General features: G+C 37.5%; 7 protein-coding genes across 8 annotated transcripts; 3 read left to right on the top strand and 4 right to left on the bottom strand.

Annotated features, from left to right (window-relative positions):
* The first annotated feature begins 1,449 nt into the window (after positions 1-1,449).
* On the top strand, positions 1,450-2,919 carry LOC18992174. The gene is made up of 3 exons (XM_006415543.2): positions 1,450-1,578; positions 1,751-2,499; positions 2,589-2,919. The coding sequence occupies exons 1-3, from the start codon at positions 1,489-1,491 to the stop codon at positions 2,917-2,919; spliced, it is 1,170 nt and encodes a 389-aa protein (XP_006415606.2). The 5' UTR covers positions 1,450-1,488.
* Positions 2,920-3,515: 596 nt separating this feature from the next.
* On the bottom strand, positions 3,516-5,459 carry LOC18992173. Its single transcript, XM_006415542.2, has 7 exons — positions 5,009-5,459; positions 4,639-4,693; positions 4,470-4,544; positions 4,279-4,370; positions 4,095-4,176; positions 3,913-3,996; positions 3,516-3,840 (listed from the first exon to the last, which is right to left on the bottom strand). The coding sequence occupies exons 1-7, from the start codon at positions 5,374-5,376 to the stop codon at positions 3,715-3,717; spliced, it is 882 nt and encodes a 293-aa protein (XP_006415605.1). The 5' UTR covers positions 5,377-5,459; the 3' UTR covers positions 3,516-3,714.
* Positions 5,460-6,297: 838 nt separating this feature from the next.
* LOC18992172 lies at positions 6,298-7,331 on the bottom strand. The gene has a single exon (XM_006415541.2). It carries the CDS (start codon positions 7,124-7,126, stop codon positions 6,542-6,544), a length of 585 nt encoding a protein of 194 aa, XP_006415604.1. The 5' UTR covers positions 7,127-7,331; the 3' UTR covers positions 6,298-6,541.
* Positions 7,332-10,963: 3,632 nt separating this feature from the next.
* LOC18992171 (peroxisome biogenesis protein 7) lies at positions 10,964-12,332 on the bottom strand. Its single transcript, XM_006415540.2, has one exon. The coding sequence runs from the start codon at positions 12,240-12,242 to the stop codon at positions 11,289-11,291; it is 954 nt and encodes a 317-aa protein (XP_006415603.1). The 5' UTR covers positions 12,243-12,332; the 3' UTR covers positions 10,964-11,288.
* A 130-nt stretch (positions 12,333-12,462) lies between these two features.
* On the top strand, positions 12,463-13,886 carry LOC18992170 (uncharacterized protein At2g34160). Its single transcript, XM_006415539.2, has 5 exons — positions 12,463-12,711; positions 12,969-13,017; positions 13,239-13,301; positions 13,400-13,464; positions 13,602-13,886. The coding sequence occupies exons 1-5, from the start codon at positions 12,592-12,594 to the stop codon at positions 13,695-13,697; spliced, it is 393 nt and encodes a 130-aa protein (XP_006415602.1). The 5' UTR covers positions 12,463-12,591; the 3' UTR covers positions 13,698-13,886.
* Positions 13,887-15,092: 1,206 nt separating this feature from the next.
* Positions 15,093-18,082, top strand: LOC18992169. Of its 2 annotated transcripts, XM_024152981.1 has the most exons (4): positions 15,093-15,356; positions 15,938-17,011; positions 17,106-17,801; positions 17,888-17,917. In XM_024152981.1, exons 2-4 carry the CDS (start codon positions 16,046-16,048, stop codon positions 17,915-17,917), a joined length of 1,692 nt encoding a protein of 563 aa, XP_024008749.1. In that variant the 5' UTR covers positions 15,093-15,356; positions 15,938-16,045. The 2 variants fall into 2 exon arrangements, with proteins under 2 accessions (XP_024008749.1, XP_006415600.1); XM_006415537.2 differs by lacking the exon at positions 15,093-15,356 and having other exon boundaries at positions 16,046-17,011; positions 17,888-18,082.
* A 524-nt stretch (positions 18,083-18,606) lies between these two features.
* LOC18992168 (CBL-interacting serine/threonine-protein kinase 18) lies at positions 18,607-20,638 on the bottom strand. Its single transcript, XM_006415533.2, has one exon. The coding sequence runs from the start codon at positions 20,551-20,553 to the stop codon at positions 18,979-18,981; it is 1,575 nt and encodes a 524-aa protein (XP_006415596.1). The 5' UTR covers positions 20,554-20,638; the 3' UTR covers positions 18,607-18,978.
* Between the last annotated feature and the right edge of the window lie 173 nt (positions 20,639-20,811).

Raw genomic sequence — 20,811 nt, 5'->3', positions numbered from 1 at the left:
GAATAAAATTTAACATTCTTACAAAAAAAAATGTTGATAATTCTTCAATAATGACGATGAATTTCCTCATTTAAAGATTGTTGTAACTTGTATGTGTTTGTACACATAATCAATACTTGGAACTATCAACTATGCGAGTAAATTAGCATAATCGATGCAAAATGGGTTTCTCCAAATCTTCCTAGTTCCCATACAAGAATTATATCACTCTCTCTCTCTATGGCTACATTAACTTTATTCTCTTAGAGTTATAGTTTGAAGCCGTGGAAGATGAAGGAAAGTGATGAGATCCGTGGATGACTTGTAGTCATGGCCGTTTTAGTTATTAGTTCTACCTAATACTTTACCACCACAATTTGTGTCCATTTCTTATTGTATTGTATCCATCTTTCTTTTCCCTATCAATCACTTTAGCTATTAATTTTTTTGGTCGGCAAAGATAAGTTTCTAAAAAATGTTTTAATTGATTATCAAGTGATATTTCTTCACAATAGTATCATATTAGTATATTGAGATAGTCAAATTTCTTATTTTAGATAGTTATCAAAGACGGTTAAATTGGTTAACTAGAGGAGAGGACTGAGATTGGTTAATCTGTCAGTTAAGTAATTAGTTGGTTGTCGTTGTTCTTCTTTATCGAAACATAGAAGGAAAAGAAGCCGTTCAAAAAAAAAAATTAATGGAAAAGAAGAGCTTTTTTCTTCTTGTGAGTAAATGACTAATTACACAATATACAAATATCCTCCCTATAGACTATTGGTGTGGTTATGACTTAATATCAATGTCAAAACTAGAAAATGTTCTCTGAATAGGTGACCCCATATATGATACATCAACATAGTTGCACTGATAACTTATTTATGTGGGAGTCAATGGCATGAACCAGTGGCGGAGGGAGCATATTGGGAGGTGGGTCAAATGACCCAGGTGAAATCTAAATTTTTTTTATATATACTTGTATTTTTATCAAAAAAAAAGATATAAAATATGATAATTTATTTAAATAACCCCTGTAAAATTTATTCATAGTACATTATAACTGACCCCGTAATTTTTTTTTCTAGTTCCACCACTGGCATGAACCATAATGTTGCATAGGGCATTCATAGGAAACACATCAATATATATATATATATATATATATATATATATATATTTGCAAAAGAGAGAAACAGAAGGACTGAGTATATATATTTATGACTTTTGTATAATCTTAGAAATAAACTATCGTTTTTAGTCCTAATATTTCTATATTACTATGAATTAACCCTTAGGCTTTGAAAAGAATTGTTTAGTCTTTTAAGTGTTTGACTTTGACCTATCCTTTTATTTCGGTGAGGGCATATCGTCAAACACTTGCACTAGACCTCCTTCCTCAAGTCAAGCCAATCTCTTAATTCCCTTTCAATTCACCCAAATTGCTGATTCCAATCACGAGAAGCCTCGACCCGTATTCCCTATAGGATATATCGAGGCCATGTATTGCTAATGCCATCAGCTTCAATTTACAGTTTCTCTGCAACAATGTCTCGGAATTTCATCGGACTCTGCAAACTCTCTCCTTATAACCATGCCCTCGTAAAGCCTCTCTTCCCTTCCTTTCCCTTCCCTTCCCTCTCTTGTGCTTGCTCTGTTTTAGTTGAACTTAATTAAAGGATGCAACTTTTTTTTCAAATAATAAGGCAAAAGACATTCTTAGAGATAATTGGTTTTGTTTAATCTCTGTGGTGTTGTTTATATTCTTTTGCAGATACACAAGTGGAGCTTCCGTTTGTTTTCATCTTCCTTAACCACTCCGTATTTAACGCTTGGCACTACGGTCAAGAATGATCTCCCGGACGGTAGCGACATAAGAGATATCCTCTTGTTTGATCCAGCAAAGGAAGAGATGCTTACAATTCCGAACAAAACATTCCCCGAAGAGCTCGTTGATTCGAGACAGATAGGAAGTGGACGTGGATGGGGAGTTTTCTCCAACGATCATGAACGTTCACTATGTATAAGCGACCTTTACAATCATTCCTTGGCTTCCAAGTCAAACCCAACAATGATTCCTCTGCCTTCACTTGCTTCTGTACACTCTAACCAAATAAACGTAGTCTGGAACGTGGCAATGTCATCATCTTCTCCTCGTGATGAAGACTTCGTGGTTGCTATCAAGTTGTTGGATAGACAACTCAGTCTATGTAGACCACATTGTGACGTGCGTTGGACTAACCTCGGGGAAATGCTTTTCGAGAATAACTTGCAGAAGTTGGAGAACTCAAACCTGATGTATTCCAAGAGAGACCGTAGATTCTACTTGCCTGGTCCTGGAGGCAACTCCTTGTACTCATGGGATCCCCATTTGAAGAAGAACAAAAGCCCTAAGATCCATGAGTTGCTCTTCCGTGACCTTCCTGAGTTGGATGATTCTGAGTGGAAGCTGTTGGGTTGGTGTTGCAGGACGGAACACCTTGTGGACTCAGTCTCCAATGGCGAACGTTTCCTTGTCAAATGGTACACACACACACACACACTCTCTCTCTCTTTAGTTAGCATGAATGTTTTTCATAGAATGGCTTATGTTGTTGCTTGTGTGCTTTCAGGTACGCGCAACGTTTCTTCTCGATGAGTCATGAAGGAACTAACTACACGACGAGGCGGTTCATGGTGTTTAGAGAGAAGACGACGATGGAAGGAAGATACATGTATTACACAGAGGACATTGGAGATGTGTGCATATTCCTTTCAATGAGCGAGGCTTTCTGCGTGGAGGCCAGCTCGTGCCCCGGTCTCAACCCTAACTCCATCTATTTTATAGGCCATGGCTTTGGTATTTACAATCTCGCTGACACAACGTTCCATCATTTTCAAGCTCCTGAAGGTGCACCCACTTCTTTCAAAGACCCTTACTGGCTTCCTCCATCTTGCGTATAGTGCCATACCATTGTTGTGTTTTGGTTCAGTAACTCTGCTGCAAAAACCTGAATCAAGTAATCGAGCAATGCTTGAAGAAAGTTTCTTACTTTGTGCAGCTTATGGTTTTCCACCAAATATAAGATGACCCTTTTGGTCTAGAGACCACCAAACCAAACCAAGCTACAGTTTTGATAATATAGCAATATATTGTCTAGCAACTGGCTACACGGAAGCTCGTAACCAGAGCCGGCATACAGAGTCACCACATGAGGAGTTGTTCAGAAACATAAACTTAAAAATTGATTAAAGACCAAAAACAGCAAGACAGAACCAGTATAGTCTTTTTTTCTAAACCCTTACTCAAAACCTTCACTGAGAAAACTTGGAAAAATAAAAGTTTTAAATAGATTCCTGCACTAACTCAAAAAATGAGTTCCAAATTTTGTCACTAAAACACCACTTTATCAATACCTTAAACCAGTAAAACCCATTACTTTCATGCAAAGTGATGATTATCTTTCATTCATACAATCTGATCACGGTGATTTTGATAGAAGAGTGAGTGAATGTCATTGTTACAAATCAAAGTTGTGTCAATTTGTGAATGAATTAGGACTTTAAATTCTGAGACTGGTGCCATTATTTACGTATTATATACATGTCTGAGTGCAACACTCAAAACAAGTCCATGAGTCATGACAATCTGTGAACAGTTTGAAGTTAAACTATATGAATCTACATATGCAATCAAGCCACCATTCAGTATCAACAAGATGGCTTGGACCGACCCTTTTCGCTCCTTGATAGAAACTGCTATGGTGCGGATGAGTATTTCCCCAGATACTGATGCCATTCTTCTGGCGTTGCCTTGTTCGATCTCAAAAGCCTTATAGCTGCATTTGTTAATGGTATCGCAACAATGTCGTATGCTTTTGGTTCCTGCCATATAACCAACAAAACATTAACCATAAAACAATGTTTTTGTTGCATATTAGAACTTAAAGAAAATACCTTTGGGGCCTTAAGTAACTTCATGTGTGCTTCTTCCACTGTCTTCTGACCTTTCTTTGAGTTGCATCTTGAACATGCAGCTACCTATGTCACATCACATGAACAAACTTAAAACTGATATTGAATTTTTTTAAGCAATAACAACCACAGCACAATTGCTACTTCAATATCAATCACATTACCAGATTTTGCCAGGTCCAATCTCCACCTCGAGAAATCGGCATAACATGATCAATTGTCAAGTTTTCACGGGAAGAACAATATCTATATCCCAAATAACAAAAAGCTCTGTCAGCAGCAAGAACAGTTTGTTTCAGCCAAAAAAACAAAGAAACTGCTTGTGACTGGACAGAGAAAACTACTCACTGACAAGTGTAATCATCTCGCAGTAAAATGTTCTTACGACTCAGTGAGTTTTTCACTCTTCTTCTCTTGACAACCTGAAGCAGATGTGGAACCTGAAGCAAGACGAAGAAGTAAGCTTACAATGTAAGTGGTAAAAGAAACTAACATAAAGAGATAAAAAACTGGTTAACTAAACTCATTGTTCTACATACCCTTAACACTGCAGGTATATAGAATGAACCGCTAGGAGAATCAACAGTCTGATCATAATACTCCAGAACATCGGCCTAGAGAGGGCAGTATCGAAAAAATACAAAACCTGAATTTACGATTCCATCACAATAAGTATCAAAATGGGTATTCAAAAGCTTTTGGCTTGACCTTGTCCATGAACTCCAGACAAATTGCGCGTTTCCAGCAAACCACATTGATCGGCCTAAAGTGATCGACAAGAATGATGGATTAGGAAACTGTTTCAATACAACCAAATTCCAACTAGCCATTTCAAGTATGCATCAACTTGAACAAACAGAGAGTGAGCTAAAAAACCATTATTTTACACTGTGATTCAGGACAAAGAATTAAGCCACATTCTAGACAGAAATTGAGCACTAATACATAAAAGAAAGGAAGCCTAATAAGCCAATTCAAACATGCATTCAACGAGAATACTGAATACTAAGCTTATTATTAATGGTAACACAAACGAAATGTCAAGAACCTAAAAATCAAGAGAGAAGAAGAGAAAGACCTGTAAGAAATGTCAAGAACCAAGCCTCTGAAGCAAGACAGATCATCATCATTCCCTAACCCATCATCGTCGTCTCCGTCAAAATCCCAGTCATCTCCGTCTTCGTCGTTACCAAGAAGATTCTTCTCACTAGTGTTATCATCTAAATCCCTGATTCTCTTTCTCTTGAAAGAAAAAGAGTAAGACGAAGAAGAAACCCTCGCGCGAAACCCATCAAACTTCAATCGGCTCCTGCGCAGACGAATCAACGGCGATCGATTGGCCATGTAAAGCCCCTGGCGAAATTTGTCTGTCGAATCGACTACACCAGACGAGAATCTTCCATTGCTGCTAGAGAGAAGCTTCAGTCTCGCGGAGAGATGTGCCATTTACGGTTTTTAACGATTTGATTGAAGCGAAATCAGAGAAGTAAAAGATTTGATTTTATAGTCTTGGAAGATTATAAATTTTTGGCGTGAAGAAGAGAAACGCATTTTATGTAATTTGGACTGGAGAAAAGCCGTTAACCACAAACTTATTTCTATGGAAAATATCCTACTCTATGAAATGACGAAAATAGCCTCAATTACATTTTTGGCGGAAAAAATAATGAGAAGGAGATTTTGCGGTTTCCTACTCTACACAAACTTGAAGCTGTCTTAGAATGGGAATACAGAAGGTATTATATATACGCATTCACAAACTGAGACAGATACCAAAAAAAAAAAGAACCTGAGCTCAAATGGTACAAATTAAATGTATATAGCATCTCCAAGCATTTGATGAGGCAGCAACACACAAAAAAAAAAAGCATGCATTATATACCACCAGACAACATGAAGTTTTGAATACTTTTCAGGTTCTATTTAAAGAGAAGTAAGCAATCTTACTTATGCAAATAGTACACGAACAACATCAAGAGACAACATAGAGTTATATAAGGCCTGTAATATTGGAGATAACTATGGTAATCCTGAGCTAAATTTCAAGATTTTCATAGTATTCTTCCCCGTCTGAATCACACAGTTAGCAGTTTAAGTTTTTGCATTTTCCTCTTTCTCCTATTGTAGACGCTTTGCTATATATAGCTTTGTGTAGTAGTGATTAAGCACTCTTCCGTAGCATGTTATCCACCACATGTATGATTTGGTGATCTTCATACTCTCGTTTGATGGCTTCAGCAACTAGGTTTATAAGTTGCAACCTATATAGCTAATATATAACGAACGAACACTGACTTTGCCTGTACGTTTTATATTTTGGGCCATGAGATGAGATAAGTTAAAAAACATGCTTGTTGCATTACTTAATCATGTCTTTAGAAACAAAAACTAGGAAGTGGGTACAAGAGTAACATGAGGACTTTTAAAAAAAAAATGATTCAAAGTAAGCAAAACTTTCTCTTGAATACTTTCGTCGATGAAAGAACTTTCATGAACCATTGTTCTAAAATGGACATAATAATTACCGCAGCCGAAAAAAATAGGAGTAAAATATGAATAAACTCTTTTTTTTCTCTCTGGAAAAATAAAAGCAATATTGAAGAAGTTCTCCTCAATCTTCACTTATGCTTTCTAAGTGCGGTCTCCAAACGCCGACGCGTCCCTTCCTCCGATCTTTTTGAGTCGCGACTTTCTCTGATAATATCTCCGTCAAGTACCGATCATCAGAAACCATCAGCGATAAATCCTTGTCTTCATTTTTATCTTTACCATTATTTTCCCCGTTAGACTTATTAATATCACCACCATCTTGATCACGACGCCGACGATTCGGTACACGCTTCTTGACGGCGTTTGCGTTGCTTTTTTCCCGGCGGGTCTTTCCTCCGGCGGCGTGTTTATCCGATTTAGTAGCAGGCATGAGGAAATAAATCTTGCCACGCTGGAGCTCAGCTTCGGGAGGGACGATGACGATCTTCGTGGCTGAGATGACGTCATCGCGGTCTTCATGATGATGATCGGACGGTGGAGAAGAAGGTTTCTTGAGGACGTGCTTCGGGTGGGCCCTCATTATTTCGCTGGCCGTGATCGTGCCACTAATTTCCTCCACGTGTCCGTTTGAGTGTACGATGCGGATCACGTCCAGAGCTCCACACGGTAGAATGCAGGCGATGCAGCACCTGATTGTCTCCTTCATCCTCTTTTGTTTCTTTTTTTTTTAATGAAGAAAAATAATTAATTTAAAGACTTTAGTTCTTGTGAAAATCATCAGAGAATATTGAGATGAAAATGAGAGAAAAAATGAAAGAGAGAAAGAGAGAGACGTAAGGCAAGTGATCTTGAAGAGAGAAGCTTTGAGGGGAACTAGCTAGATTTAAATTCTATTTCTTCTTTTTCTTCTTGTCCTCCTTTTTTGACGTCTTATGGTGTGTTTTAATTTTTTTTTTAATATTGTATACTGAATGTATATCTTATGTGACTGTGTATAATATAATATATAGTTTTATGGTTTTTGTTAGTTGCTCTTTTTCTGCTCTTTTTCAGCGGCTGATAGGAATATACGTTATAATCACTCTTTTTTTTTATATATATGTTGGCATTGCTCGAGTTTTAAATATTCCCTGAACTAGCATTTACCTAAGCTTGTGGAAGGTGTTGAAATTTTCATTAGCTGTCTTGTACATTTGTTTATACATATATCACGTTGCACCAAAACAGTATATATGGAACTACTAGTTGTGATCCGTATAAAGTAATCATGAGATAACTAAGTGGAGCTTGTCCTTTTGATTGAGATGGGAGATGATGTATATGTCTTAAAGTCAATAATATAATATCAAAAGTAAAATTTATAAAAGCTTGGTAGATGTATATGTTCCTTTATAAAGTATTCCTTTGAGACAGAACATAAACCATACGGAGATGTAGAATCATTTGAATAAAACCTTAATATAAACAAACAAATGAAGTAAAGAGAAAGAAGAGTTCAATAACACAAGTATGTATACAAATATGAATGGAGTTTGTTCTTAAAAATAAAATTAAAAATTGGTGGGGAGAGGGAACAAAAGAGGGGTTGAGATAGATGGAATGAATAATTGCACCCAACGATGTAACGTAAATGTACTTTACCTTTTGGATCCATCGTTCTATTCGCATTTGAGGGGACCCCTCTTCCTCGCTATAAAGCTTTCAATTATTTTTTCTTCTTCTACATTTTTAATTATCTTATAATTAGTTTTAGTTTTTATAATGCACAGTGTGGTTCATCTAGGCTGGGTGCTTATGGGTAGACACATGTTGTAGCATCATTGGGTCTCCATTATATATATCAACACTACACACATTACAAATCATTTTCCACAATTTCACCAACTTAACCCTATCTTAAAAAGATCTTTCAAGACATTAGTTAGTCAGATAGTGGTAATGTTTTCTCGCTTCTACCCCGAATAGTCACGGACCAACAATCAGCTACTTATCCTAACACTTTTGTTAATTGAACAGATTTTAAAACGAGATAATGTATTTTTCTAATTTTATTACAAGTAAGTCTTGCCGAATGCAACTAGTCGGACTCGTTGTCAATTTATGTCGGTTAGTTTGTGATGTCTGTTCTTAATTTATAAAGGGCTATTTGTTGTAGCATTAGTTTTCATAAAACTGTTGTTCATGTGTGCATGCATACTCAAAACATTTAGTAGATTATCATATTCTTAAACTCATATACATCATCACCTCGTCCTCGTGTCTTCCATGCTTTGTCGCTTAATATAAATACTTTGATACCAATATTATAGTGTAATGAAAGATCCAGAAAAAAAATATTGTGCAGATAAAATTATCGAGTGCTAACTTTTTAAACATACAAAAAAATTGACGTGGTGTGATTGGCTAATTCTAATCAAGATTCATATTATAAAAGATTTTCAATAATTTAAATCATAATAATTAATAAAAATACTAGTACGGATCCAAATCCATATAACAACTATTAGAACCAACTTGTTATCTTTGCAATTTCTGTTTTCCCTATTGTCTTTTTGGTGCTTTTATTCGTTTTGTTGTCTTTAAGTGTCATTAAAAGTCAATCCAATAAGAAATAGTCGAGGTTTGATGACATTAGTTTGGATCCTAACAAGATATGCACGCATCTTGTTGGATTTCAGATCCTACTACCTCATTCTTTTTCTTGTTAGTTATATTTTGACCTTATATCATAAGTAATCAAAATAAGGTTGATTTATACAACACGTTAATTCAACCAAATAAATAGAGTTTGTTTTGAGAAGGTCAGGTCTTACTTTGAACTTCAACCGCTTAATTACGGAGATAACTACAAACCTTAATAGATTATGGATTCATTTCATAAACTTCTTCGAAATAAATAAGAGTATGTAGACACATATGCCATAATAAGGATATTAAAATGTTTTATAATAAACCTAAAAAGAAAGGATAATAAGAGAAGTGTGTTTTCAATATATCCAGAAGCAAGATCATGTGGGTTTGCTTTTCTTTTGAAAGTGATTGACTCATGGACCCATCCTCTCTCTCTCACTCTACTCTCTCTCTTGCTCTCGTTCTTTTACATTTTGATGTTTGGTGAACTTCTTTTCATTTAACTTTGAACTGATAGAATGTTTTATTAGAAGTAAAATTGAATATGTTCCATCTAGTGTATATGACATGCAAATATTAATAGATCTTTGGTAAGTAAATGAAACTAGCTAGGATAGATAAATATATTTTGGGTGCTTAGCTTACGATCATAGGATCAGCCGATATATTGGTTATAACTTAATAATGAAAGCACATTTAGTTCAAACTACTAAATATGTCTGTAACGTCTGTAGGAACAAATCTTGTTGAAACAACAAATTATATATGTATATAGATATATATATATATATATATGTGTCTATAACTTTGTTTCGTAGGAATAGTCATTCTTTGTATTCACCGGCAAATATAGTGTTGCATTACAAAGTTCAAAGACAAACTCAAAAGTGTTTCTTAGTTAGTTTTCTACAACTTACTTATAATAACTCCATTATATATTATTATTCGTTGTTGTTGTCTAGTTTAATTTTTGGTATAGTTTGTGTTGAAGATGAAAAGAAAAGAAAGAAGAAGAAGAAAAAGTAAGTTGATATCAAAGTAATTTTAGCGTAATTCAGATTAATTTTCTTGATCCCTCTAATATCGATAATGATATTAATTCAGAAGAAAAAAAAAAGAAGATAATTGCCATTTTGCTAAAGATGTAATCATGTTAGTCATGATCATCTATGTTTCGGTTCCCTTATGATGTTGTTAATTTTGCGTTTCGTGAGGAATAGTTCTTATAGAGAAAATGTTGGTTGGTTCTCGTATTCACATCATAAAGATAAACAACTTTACACCATAGTTTTATGTTAACTTAGAGTTAATGAAAGTAAATGATGTAATTAGTAGATTAAAATAACGATGCTAACGGGGTTGAATTTAAACCACCACCACCAGCCCCACCAAAAAAAAAAAAAGAATTTAAAACCGAATTGGATTTGATTAAACAAAAGAAAATGTTGGTAGGAATTCCAAACCAAAATGAAATTAACAGAACCCACAAATTGGTTCGGTTAGATTCAATTGGACCTAAACCGATCCGGTTAAATAAAATCAACAGCAAAACTGCAAAGAGTTTCCGTGGGAATGTGCTCAAGAGGATCTGAAAGAGGATAATAGCTACGATGAATCACACTGAAAGTCTTGATCAAACCAAACATATCAAGAAAGATTGTCTTGAGAGACGGTACGTAGATACAAGCTTAGGATACCAGAGAAGAATCCTAATGGCAGAAGCTAGATACAATATAACCTAAAGCGAGGATACATAAGCCAACTGTATTTAAGCAAAAACAGTAACAAATGGCAAGAGGCTAGAAGTGTCACAATATCTACCTATAAAACATCTTCATAATTTAGTAATGCGCCTGTTGAACAAATTAGAAGAGAACTCCACGATAGTATATAATGCCTACACATTCACAAATAAAAAAGGACCTTTCTTTATTTGAAATATACTTCTTTTTTTTGTTGCAACATGCTAACAATTTCATTTCTCTGATCAAGAGTTAAACTATGTTTTCGATACCTTCATATCATATCAAAGCTAGTATGTGTTTCGATCAGCTCTTCTTGTAACAAGCTCATGTATTGTATACACTAAAACAGGAGCTTAATCATCTGTGAAATTTCCATCAATTACATCCGCTCTTATGCAAGATCCCAATTTTATTCCAACTAACAAAACAAAACAGAACCAATTCCACAATAAATAAAAAAGGAGTCTCTTTTGATCAAAAGACTTAGCTTTTTCAACTCGCTCTTGGATCCATCCCTTGCTGCCAAATGTAGACAAGCTCGTCCCAACCTGTGCTCGCCATTAGACCTTCCACAAGAACACTCATGTCAATCCCAACAGCAAACTCTGTATGATGATCATAACGACCCACAAGAGCATCCTCCACCATGTAATCCCAAAGGCAAACAGTCATGTCGTAGGAGCAAGAAGCCATCAAATTCCTCCGATGCGGCGAGAATTTCACCTTCCTCACCGCATATCCATGCCCATTGAGCACAGCCAACGGAGCTCTGTAACTCCTCACGTCCCACACCTTGATCGTCTTGTCCACAGAAGAAGTAGCCAAAATGCAATCGTCATACTTGTTCCAGTCACAGGACAGTATCTCGAAATCGTGAGCAGGGATGATCATGGTGGATCCAGGCTCTCGCACATCCCAAATCCTCAGGGTACAGTCTCCGGAAGCAGAGGCGAATACATCGCCGTGTTTAGGGTTCCAAACCGCCTGGTAAACGCAATACGCGTGTTCCTTGAATGTCCTGATGCTCGCGGGACGATCCATGGCCCAGAGCTTCACCGTATCGTCCCACGACGCCGTGAGGAAGGAATCCCGGCGCGTGGGGTTGTAATCTACGGAGTGTACCTCACGCGCGTGCTCTTGGAAAGATCGAATCGGATTAGACGGAGGAGGAAGAGCTGTGTCGTAAATCTTCACGGAGCCGTCGCCGATGGCGGCGATGAGTACGGAGTCATGAGATTCCGACCAACAGACGTCGTATACGGCGTCGGCTGTATCGAAAGCGACGGATTCGGTGACTCCGGGAGCTCCGGGAGCGAGCTCGAGCACGTGGATCCGGCCATTTCCGAGGATTCCGAAGTTCTGAGCAGTCGCGACGGCGAGGCGTGACTCGTAGAAGGGGCTGAATTTCACTGAGTAGCCGTTAAACGGCGCCTTGAACACCGGCATGGCTTCTCCGGCGAGTGTTTCGAAATCAATTTGAGTCTTGTCGAAAGATTCAATGATCTGATCGGATAACGCCGATTCTGCTGATCGCGAAAATTGATTATGTCCAAAATAAATATTATTTTCAATAATTATCCGCCATTTTTACCGGGCCGTTTGGGCCAGAACTCAAGCCCATTCTAATATTTACCTACGGTGTCGTTTCGGTTTTCGAGTTAGGGTTTTTTGGGGGTTTGGTTCTCAAAGGAGAAACTTCATCGTCTCTTTCTATCAATTTTCATCGTTTCTGAGACAGAGTGGGAGAGAAGTTTTATTTTTGTTAGGAGAAGTATCGATTTTTGAGTTAGTTTCAATGGAAGGTATCACAGAAGGAGTGAACAACATGAGCTTGGCCGTCGATTCCCAGAAGAAGAATCGGATTCAGGTTTCCAACACTAAGAAGCCATTGTTCTTCTACGTCAATCTCGCCAAGGTACAAAACCCATTTAAATTGATTACTGATAAATTCGTTTAAGCTTGAAATCTATGGATTTGAAAAATGTTCTTATTGAAATCTGTGATTTAGATGTGAATAGTATCTTCTATGAGTTATTTCTGTAAATGGTAAAATCTGAAACTGTTTGAATGTTGGTGCTCTGTGTTATTATCTTGGATTAATGAAATGCTTATTTCTTGGATTCATGAATGTTTTTTTCTCCTTCTTTTAATTAAACGTCTTTACGTTTACAGAGATACATGCAGCAGTACACAGATGTAGAGTTGTCTGCACTTGGAATGGGTAATGTTATTTTGCTTCCCTCTTTATGATCTTGTGTAGATATCAAAATCTAATGTATGGTTTAAGCAATGTATCTAAGCTCGTTAAATTAAAAGTTGCCTGAATAGCAGTTTCCTTTTTTATTGTCATGGGATTACAATCTTTGATCTTACCTAATCTTATCTGAGCTTTATTAATTGGAAGAGATTATCCTGGTTTCTTATCAAACGTTAATTTTGCAGCCATTGCTACTGTTGTAACCGTCGCCGAGATATTGAAGAACAATGGTTTTGCTGTTGAAAAGAGTAAGATCTTCTCAATCTTGAATGAGCAAATGTTACAAGAGATCTTCATTGATTCAGTGACTAAGTATTGTTTATTTGGAAATTGTCTCTTCTTATAGAGATCATGACTTCGACTGTTGATATCAAGGACGATTCAAAGGGACATCCTGTGCAGAAAGCCAAGGTATAGTTTTCAGATGTTATTATTTCAACATTACAAAAAAAATTGCTTAGGTTGTGATAAATCATGCTTCATTCTATGATTTTTGTTCTGGATAATTGCTATGTTGTTTGCTAATTTTGTGGCTTCACGACTTGTAGATTGAGATAACGCTTGCCAAGTCTGAGAAGTTTGATGAATTGATGGCTGCAGCCAATGAAGAGAAGGAGGCTGCAGAAGCTCAAGAACAGAGCTGAAATCTCATTTTAGTGTTTTTTTTTTCTGTCGTCGATCTGATTTCTTCGTTTTCTATCTCTCTGCTTAATGTTAAACACACTTTATTTGTTTTATTTCGTTAATTTTTGGCTCACTTTGAATGTTATCTTGGATTGTGTTCTCTGTATCTGTGAACGTTTTTATCTGAGGATCATAGTAGGTGTAGAAAATATTTTCTTTGCATACTATTTTCGAATATATATCAGATTCGGAAGCTTAATACAGAGCAAAGTTTTCTAAATGGAAATTCACCAATTGTGAATTTTGAAATCAATTTACTAAAATCTTTTAAAATAGTTATTTAGACAAATTTTGCTTTTGCACGAGTGGGACAAATTACCATCTAATCTCTTGGGATGATTGTCGGCCACATGATCAACATTTTTGGATTAATATGTGACATCATTCGCTGTGGATATAACTAAATTTTATCACCAATTCTTCAAGTGAAAACACCAAAACGAAACCATAGAATAAGAAATTTAGAAAAAAAATGTGCAATAAGGTTGCGCCTTGCTAACTAGTCTATTTGGTTCAAAATTTTTAGCACCAATAAACTATAATATAGGTTTCAAAAAAAAAAAAAAAATTAGTTGTTTCCATCTGTTAGTTGTTGTATGGGATGGGATTCCATTGCATGATGATAATAGCTTTCATTGTTTCAATTATTATGTCTGAATAAAATAGTCAAAGAAAATTAATGGAAAGAAATAGAAATTAAGAGAATGACAATAGATGTTTGGCATTCCAATTTTTGCAACAACTTAATTTTAAAAATACTATATAGTATGGCATTACTTGTACATTATAACATCACTTCTCTGGCAATATAAACTTTCTCAAGTTATGAAGAAAAGTATCCACTTATATTAAAATAGAAGACTTCATGGTATAATAACGGCAAATATATTGGTGATTCAAATAATAAATGAGTTCAGTTGGTGGTTTAATTTATACATACATGATTGATAATGATAGATTGAGACTTGAGTTGGTGTCGCAAAATATAAAATCTTTGCTTCCATCATTCCCCATTGTGTCGGTCCACAACTTAGATTATTCCGCAAAAATGCAAGTAAAAAAGTAAAAAGACTCATAATTTGATAATTATTTCATAATCATACGGTACTCAGTGCTCAGTTATGTATAACTGATAACTGTAAGTAACGCATTGAAGACAAAATCTGTAATTTTCCAAACGTCTCTAATTAATCAGAATTGAGAATACTCCTAAGTTTTGTAACTTGAATTTGGTTTTGGTTTGGTTTGGTTTGGTCCGGTTAAATTTCATTAAATAGGCCACTCCTATTAATGTACATAGAGCCAGAACTTGATCTTGACCAAACGCAAAAATAAAAGTTAAATTTACAGAGGAAGAGTAGCAACTGTCCCACCTCTCGTGACCAAAACCGAAGCTTTCCTTTTTCTTCTCCTCTTCCACGAGTCCCATCTTCTTCGTCTCCTTCATCTTCACGGCACATTCCCACTAACAAAAAAAGAAGCTTTACTTCTCTCTCTGTTACGCCTACTCAAGTCTCGGGACTCTTTAAAGTCTCAGAAGACTCTTCCTCTCCCTCTCTCGGCGTGGACAACGATTCTTTCAAGCGACGACTCCGACGATTCTCTTTTCTCACTTTCAAGTTAGTTTCTTTTTCTACTCTTAGCTTCTTCCGATCTGCGCTTTTCTCTCCGGAAACATTTTGATTGTAGAATGAATTTTAAGTAGTTAATTGTCGATTTAGCGTTGATTTCTCCATAGATTATCTAAAACTCTGCATTTTCACTCTTCATTTCTGGAGTTGAGATTCAATCATCAAGTTTCTTTTCTCTACTATACTTAGTTTCATGGATTATCACAATCTTCAAAAAATTATGGGTTTTGTGGTTACTTTTAATTGCGAAAAGCCTTGCCATGATTATTATCACGGGTCTGATTTGAGTTGGATATGATTATGTCATATTTTATTGACTAGATTCCAATTCCTAATATATATAATGGGTCCCTAAATTCTTTAGCGGTGTGCGTATTTATTACTATATATTAAACTGAAGTTTCTAGTAGAGAAAAGTTTACGCAGAGGTCTTTTCTTTTTGTTTGTTTCTTCAGATAATCCACAAATCGTGAGAGAGAGTGATACTCTATATGATTATTATATGGTTTTTGTATGGATAGAAATTAGAATCCAGATTACTGAAAACAATCATGTTTGATTTGTTATAGAGAACTTGGAAATATCAAAAAGGCTTTTTTTTTTTTATCCCATCTGGTTGGTTCATCAATGAGTTTCATTGGTCTGTGAGCCATTGCTAGCAACTTCCTTCAGTTCCTATGGCGGAGAGGAAGCTGAACTTCAACGCACCTCTTCTTTCAACAAGGCGGATGCAGAGGAATAAAGCAGTCTCTGTCCGCAGAAACAAGACAAATAAGTTCATTGATGACTCTAACACAAACGGTTCTTCTTCTCTTCCAGTTCTTGTCCCAGAGATTGGTTTAGATCAGGTTACTGAACCTGCCTCTGTTCCTTTCACATGGGAGCAAGCTCCTGGGAGACTTAAAGGAAATGATTTCAGATTTCAAGCCTGTGATTCGACGCAGCAAGTCTTCACACCATGTCTTCCACCAGGGAAAGTGATGGATATCCTCAAGTGTCCTGTGGAGAAAGCCATTGATGGAAACTTGACAAGGTTGCAGAGTTTTAAGGGTAAGCAGGTTGAAGAAGTATCAGAGGATGAAGATGATGTGTTTTCTGATGCGCGTGCCACACTCTCTCCAAAGGACTCGTTTTCTATAAACCACAGCTTAAGTGGTGTGAGTGGATATGGTGTTGTTGAGACGAAGAAACCACTGAACCGTTCTGCGGATGCTCAATCTCGGGATTTCATGTTGAATCGTTTTTTACCAGCTGCCAAAGCAATGACTGTAGAGCAGCCTCATTATGCTTCGAATCGGAAACCATCGACTTTTATGTCTGAACCAACGATACAGATAAGAGAGTTAGTGCCTGGGGAGAAGAGACAAACTCCTAATAGGTATGATGAGTCTATAGTTCCACCTTATTATGACCACCAAGACATAAATGATGAAGAAAGCGAGGAGGATGATGTAGATGATGGAGTTTCTGAGTACGCTTATCTTCCAAAGAGAGGTTGTGGGATGTTGCCACAATTGTGCTTTAAAGAATCTCTAGGCATGCTGAACACAGTGCCTGGTCTTAAAGCTAAACACAGCCATGATCATCAAGTGAAGTCAAGCAAGGTTTCTCAACTCAAATCTCGATTCCAATCTGTAAAAAAGGTTCTAGCTTCAGACTCCTTCCCTTCAACTCCTGTTAGTTTCTTATTGATCTGATTAAACACTCACTGACTATTACCTCATGTACACTTTTCAGCTGGCTCTTGATTCAGTTTCTAAGCACAATTTGGGTGGTAAAGTTCAATCGCCAATACATCCAAGTGTTGGGAAGAAGTTCAACTCTGAACCAAACCTGACTGTTGCAGTTCGGTCTTCATCCCCTTACAGACACTCTAGGTGTATGTCACCATTTCGAAGTACAGGGAACAGTTCTCCCTTTCACCCTGCGTGTTTCTCTGAGACTCGTAAGGAAGCTGAGAATCTGAGGGCTAACAGGTTGAACAAGCATATTAGAAACAGAAGCAGGTCTCAGGAATTACTCTACCCAAAAAGCAATGGTTCAACCAGCTCTCTCTCGGAGAAGACAGTATATGTGGACACCGAGAATTTTCCCATAACCAATGATCAGCATAACTCAAATGACATGATCATTCCAAAGGAAGCAGACATGGGAGGAAAGAAACCAGAGGCCAATCTTGATCTTGAAGCTTTTGAAAATTTAAGTATTACGAGTGGTCGTGAACGGTCTCCTCTTGCACCACCTTCTCCCAAGAAGCCATCTGAATCTTGGCTTTTGCATAATTTGCCTTCAGTAACGTCTCTGATCCCTGCACGTAGATATCCGTTCAATCCCCAAAAGCAAGATCTTAACGAAACCTCCAGGGACGTTACCAATTGGGAAACTATTGTTAAGACTACCTACATGCACAGAGATCATATCCGGTATTCTGAAGTAAGCATCTCATGTTTTCACATATGAATAAGCATAAGCATAAGCACAAGCTGAACTTATGTTGGTGTTTACTTCATCTATTGCAGGAACTGGTTTCTCATACATCTCATCAATGAGCGCTTGAAGCTTAACGAGATGTGACCTCCCCAGGATCATCAGGTTTATACATACGTTTTAGCTTGAATAGAACTTGTCGGATATAGTCATTTCATTCACCAGTGTAAAGAAAGTCTCTGATTGTTTTGTGAACCTAAAATCTACCCAAATATCTCTTACTGATTTACATGTGCAGCAGCTTCATCGTTTGTGAGTTTACCTAATAAGAATCACTCGTCTTTTGCTTAAGCAGATAAAGTCACTTTCTCAGTCGTGTTTTGCTTATTTTCTTCTCATCTTTCTATTACTCACATTTCAATAACACTTAAGTAACAAAACTAAAAATAGAAAAGTGGAAAAGAAGCTGAGTCTGTGCTGGCCCCGGGGTGACCTTCGTTGAACTTGGAGATTTCTGCGTCCCTGCGAGCTCTTACACTAGCCTCTACCTTAAGACAATGGAGATCTTTGCACCTTAAACCTTTAATCTTTGTGAGTTTTCTTTTGATTAACGAAAGCAAATTAACCTTCTCTTTTTGTTTTCTTTCATTCAGGTGTTTTGCATCTGATGAAAACTGTCACAAAGGTTACTTTAAAACTCTATAAAAAGTTTGATGAAAGAATCTCATGGAGTAGAGCAAATATTAAAGCTTAGGATGAACAAAACAGTTAAATAGGGGAAGGCCGAGAAAGAATTTCCATTAAGCTCGTCTCTTGTATTACATGTCTATATTATATGAGAAATTGACGAAAAACTGGCCATATAGTAACCAGCAAAAACCGAATAAATTACTCATATCTCACTCTTTTGCATTTTCTTCCTTCTCTCATCTTCCTATCACTCACATTACAATATCACTTACATATTTATATACATACACATACATTGGGAGATTAGGGAGATATCTTAGCTTACAAGATTGAAGTGAATCTTAAAGATCTCCGTAATCTCCCAGTCACGCACCATCAACGCAGAATTCCCAACGTAAATATATAACAAGAATAATGAATAAAAATCAATAGTAACGAAAGAATGTGATAATCTTGTTTATTGTATTCTTGTTCACAGCCTTCCTCTGTTTTACTATTCAGTATCAGATGGCAAATACAATGCTTCTTCTACTACAACTTCTTCTCCTTCTTCTGCTTCTTGGTCGTGCATCAGTTTCTCTAGCTCCGGTCTGAGTTCCTTGTTGCAAAACTCTTCATACTCTTCTCTGTTTCCTCCTTTCTTCTTCACCTCCACCACCACAAGAGATGGCGTCAGCTCAAATATCTCAGCTCCAATTGTCAGTGGTCCATTTGCTCCTTCTCTACAACCTTCTAACCTCAAACTCCATTCCTTCTTCCTCACCGTAAAGCTCACAACTTTCGCAATCTCCTCCAGTTTCGCTATGATCTTTGAAACAGGAGCACCTGACAAAAACCTCGTCCCTTCTCCTCCTTCCTCAAACAAACCAGACAGATCAAACCCTGAAGAGAAAGATATAATGTCAAACGCGTTTAAGCTCATTGGTCTCGGCATTGACCCGACCCGCTTCACATCGAACTCAGCATCGCTCTCCGAAACCGTCGAAGACCTGCCAGATGAACAAGACTCCTCCTCCTCTTCCTCATCTTCCCTACATACCTTATCGTCTTCGATGTAGAATTTCACATGTTTGAATCCTTTCTTGAACCACCTACTCTTCATGATCTCAGGTATCGTGATCCGAGTATCCGGATTCGTGTCAAGAAGCCGAGTCAATAACCGAACAAGATCCGAAGAAAACCAACGAGGACATCGAAACTCCCCTTTGTAGATCTTCTTGTACATAGCCATAATGTTCTTGTCGTAAAACGGAATGTGACCAGCCATCAACACGAACAAGATCACTCCACAAGACCAAACATCGGCTTTCGCTGCATCATACCCTTTCCGAGTCAAAACCTCCGGCGCAATATAAGCCGGAGTCCCGCAAAACGTGTGGCAGAGCCCGTCTTGCCGGAGCTGCTCTGCCACCGCGCTGAGACCAAAGTCGGAGACTTTAAGGTTCCCTTTATTGTCTAAGAGCAGATTCTCCGGCTTAAGGTCACGGTGGTAAACGCCGCGTCCGTGGCAGAACGAAACAGAGGAGATCAGCTGCTGGAAATATCTCCGGGCAGTTTCCTCCGGCAATCGACCTTTAGCCACCGTGTTGAACAGCTCGCCGCCTCGAACGTACTCCATCACGAAGTAAATCTTGGTCTTCGTGGCCATAACTTCGAATAGATGGACGATGTAAGGGTGGCGGACGCGGCGGAGGATCGAGATTTCCCGTTTAATGTGAGCAACCAAACCGCTCTTCATGATCTTCTCCTTGTCAATGACTTTAATGGCTACGTTTTCTCCAGATTTGATGTTTTGTGCTAAATAGACCTTAGCGAAGGTTCCGTGGCCGAGAAGCTTCCCTAGCTCGTACTTCCCCATGAGAATAGAGTTTCTTGGGCTTCTAGGGCTCCTCGGACTCTGTGGGCTAATGGAGCCATCTTTGTCTGTGTCTTTGATACCGATCCGGCCAAGAAGATCCGTCACGTATTGTAGAGCGTACGGCTTTTGCTGCGGTGGTGGTGGCGGCTGCGGCGGCTCTGGTGAGACGGTGGTGACCACCGGGAGTGGTGGAGCCAAGGCTTGAGCCATCCGCGAGTAAAGAAGTTTTTGATTGGTTTGGTTTTTGTATTTGGGAGGGGTTTTGGTTGGTTTGTTTCTTCCGTTTGAGTCTCTTTTGTTTGGTTGGTTAGCCAAACGTGAAAACGACCAAAAAGCGAAAAAGAAACAGAACGAAAATAAAATAGGGTTTGGTTGTTTTGGCCGGTTGTTAATATTGGCCTACTTGACCTAATTTTGTCTTGTTTTATAACTGTTTTGTGTTGAATTATTAAATGCTTGCTAATTTGA

The sequence above is a fragment of the Eutrema salsugineum genome, unplaced genomic scaffold (assembly GCF_000478725.1).
Source record: "Eutrema salsugineum unplaced genomic scaffold, Eutsalg1_0 scaffold_5, whole genome shotgun sequence".
NCBI classification, from domain to species: Eukaryota; Viridiplantae; Streptophyta; class Magnoliopsida; order Brassicales; family Brassicaceae; genus Eutrema; species Eutrema salsugineum.
The sequence above is the reverse complement of the archived record's forward strand: the minus strand, read 5'-3'. Positions and strand labels throughout refer to the sequence as shown.

Coding starts and splice junctions, on each gene's coding strand:
- LOC18992174 (XM_006415543.2), top strand. CDS start 1,489: ATGCCATCAGCTTCAATTTACAGTTTCTCTGCAACAATGTCTCGGAAT. Junction 1,579..1,750: donor CTCCTTATAACCATGCCCTC/GTAAAGCCTCTC, acceptor ATTCTTTTGCAG/ATACACAAGTGGAGCTTCCG. Junction 2,500..2,588: donor GAACGTTTCCTTGTCAAATG/GTACACACACAC, acceptor GTGTGCTTTCAG/GTACGCGCAACGTTTCTTCT.
- LOC18992173 (XM_006415542.2), bottom strand. CDS start 5,376: ATGGCACATCTCTCCGCGAGACTGAAGCTTCTCTCTAGCAGCAATGGA. Junction 4,371..4,469: donor ATATACCTGCAGTGTTAAGG/GTATGTAGAACA, acceptor GTCTTGCTTCAG/GTTCCACATCTGCTTCAGGT. Junction 3,841..3,912: donor AGTTACTTAAGGCCCCAAAG/GTATTTTCTTTA, acceptor GTTATATGGCAG/GAACCAAAAGCATACGACAT.
- LOC18992172 (XM_006415541.2), bottom strand. CDS start 7,126: ATGAAGGAGACAATCAGGTGCTGCATCGCCTGCATTCTACCGTGTGGA.
- LOC18992171 (XM_006415540.2), bottom strand. CDS start 12,242: ATGCCGGTGTTCAAGGCGCCGTTTAACGGCTACTCAGTGAAATTCAGC.
- LOC18992170 (XM_006415539.2), top strand. CDS start 12,592: ATGGAAGGTATCACAGAAGGAGTGAACAACATGAGCTTGGCCGTCGAT. Junction 13,018..13,238: donor GTTGTCTGCACTTGGAATGG/GTAATGTTATTT, acceptor TTAATTTTGCAG/CCATTGCTACTGTTGTAACC. Junction 13,465..13,601: donor ATCCTGTGCAGAAAGCCAAG/GTATAGTTTTCA, acceptor CACGACTTGTAG/ATTGAGATAACGCTTGCCAA.
- LOC18992169 (XM_006415537.2), top strand. CDS start 16,046: ATGGCGGAGAGGAAGCTGAACTTCAACGCACCTCTTCTTTCAACAAGG. Junction 17,012..17,105: donor GATTCCAATCTGTAAAAAAG/GTTCTAGCTTCA, acceptor TACACTTTTCAG/CTGGCTCTTGATTCAGTTTC. Junction 17,802..17,887: donor ATCATATCCGGTATTCTGAA/GTAAGCATCTCA, acceptor CATCTATTGCAG/GAACTGGTTTCTCATACATC.
- LOC18992168 (XM_006415533.2), bottom strand. CDS start 20,553: ATGGCTCAAGCCTTGGCTCCACCACTCCCGGTGGTCACCACCGTCTCA.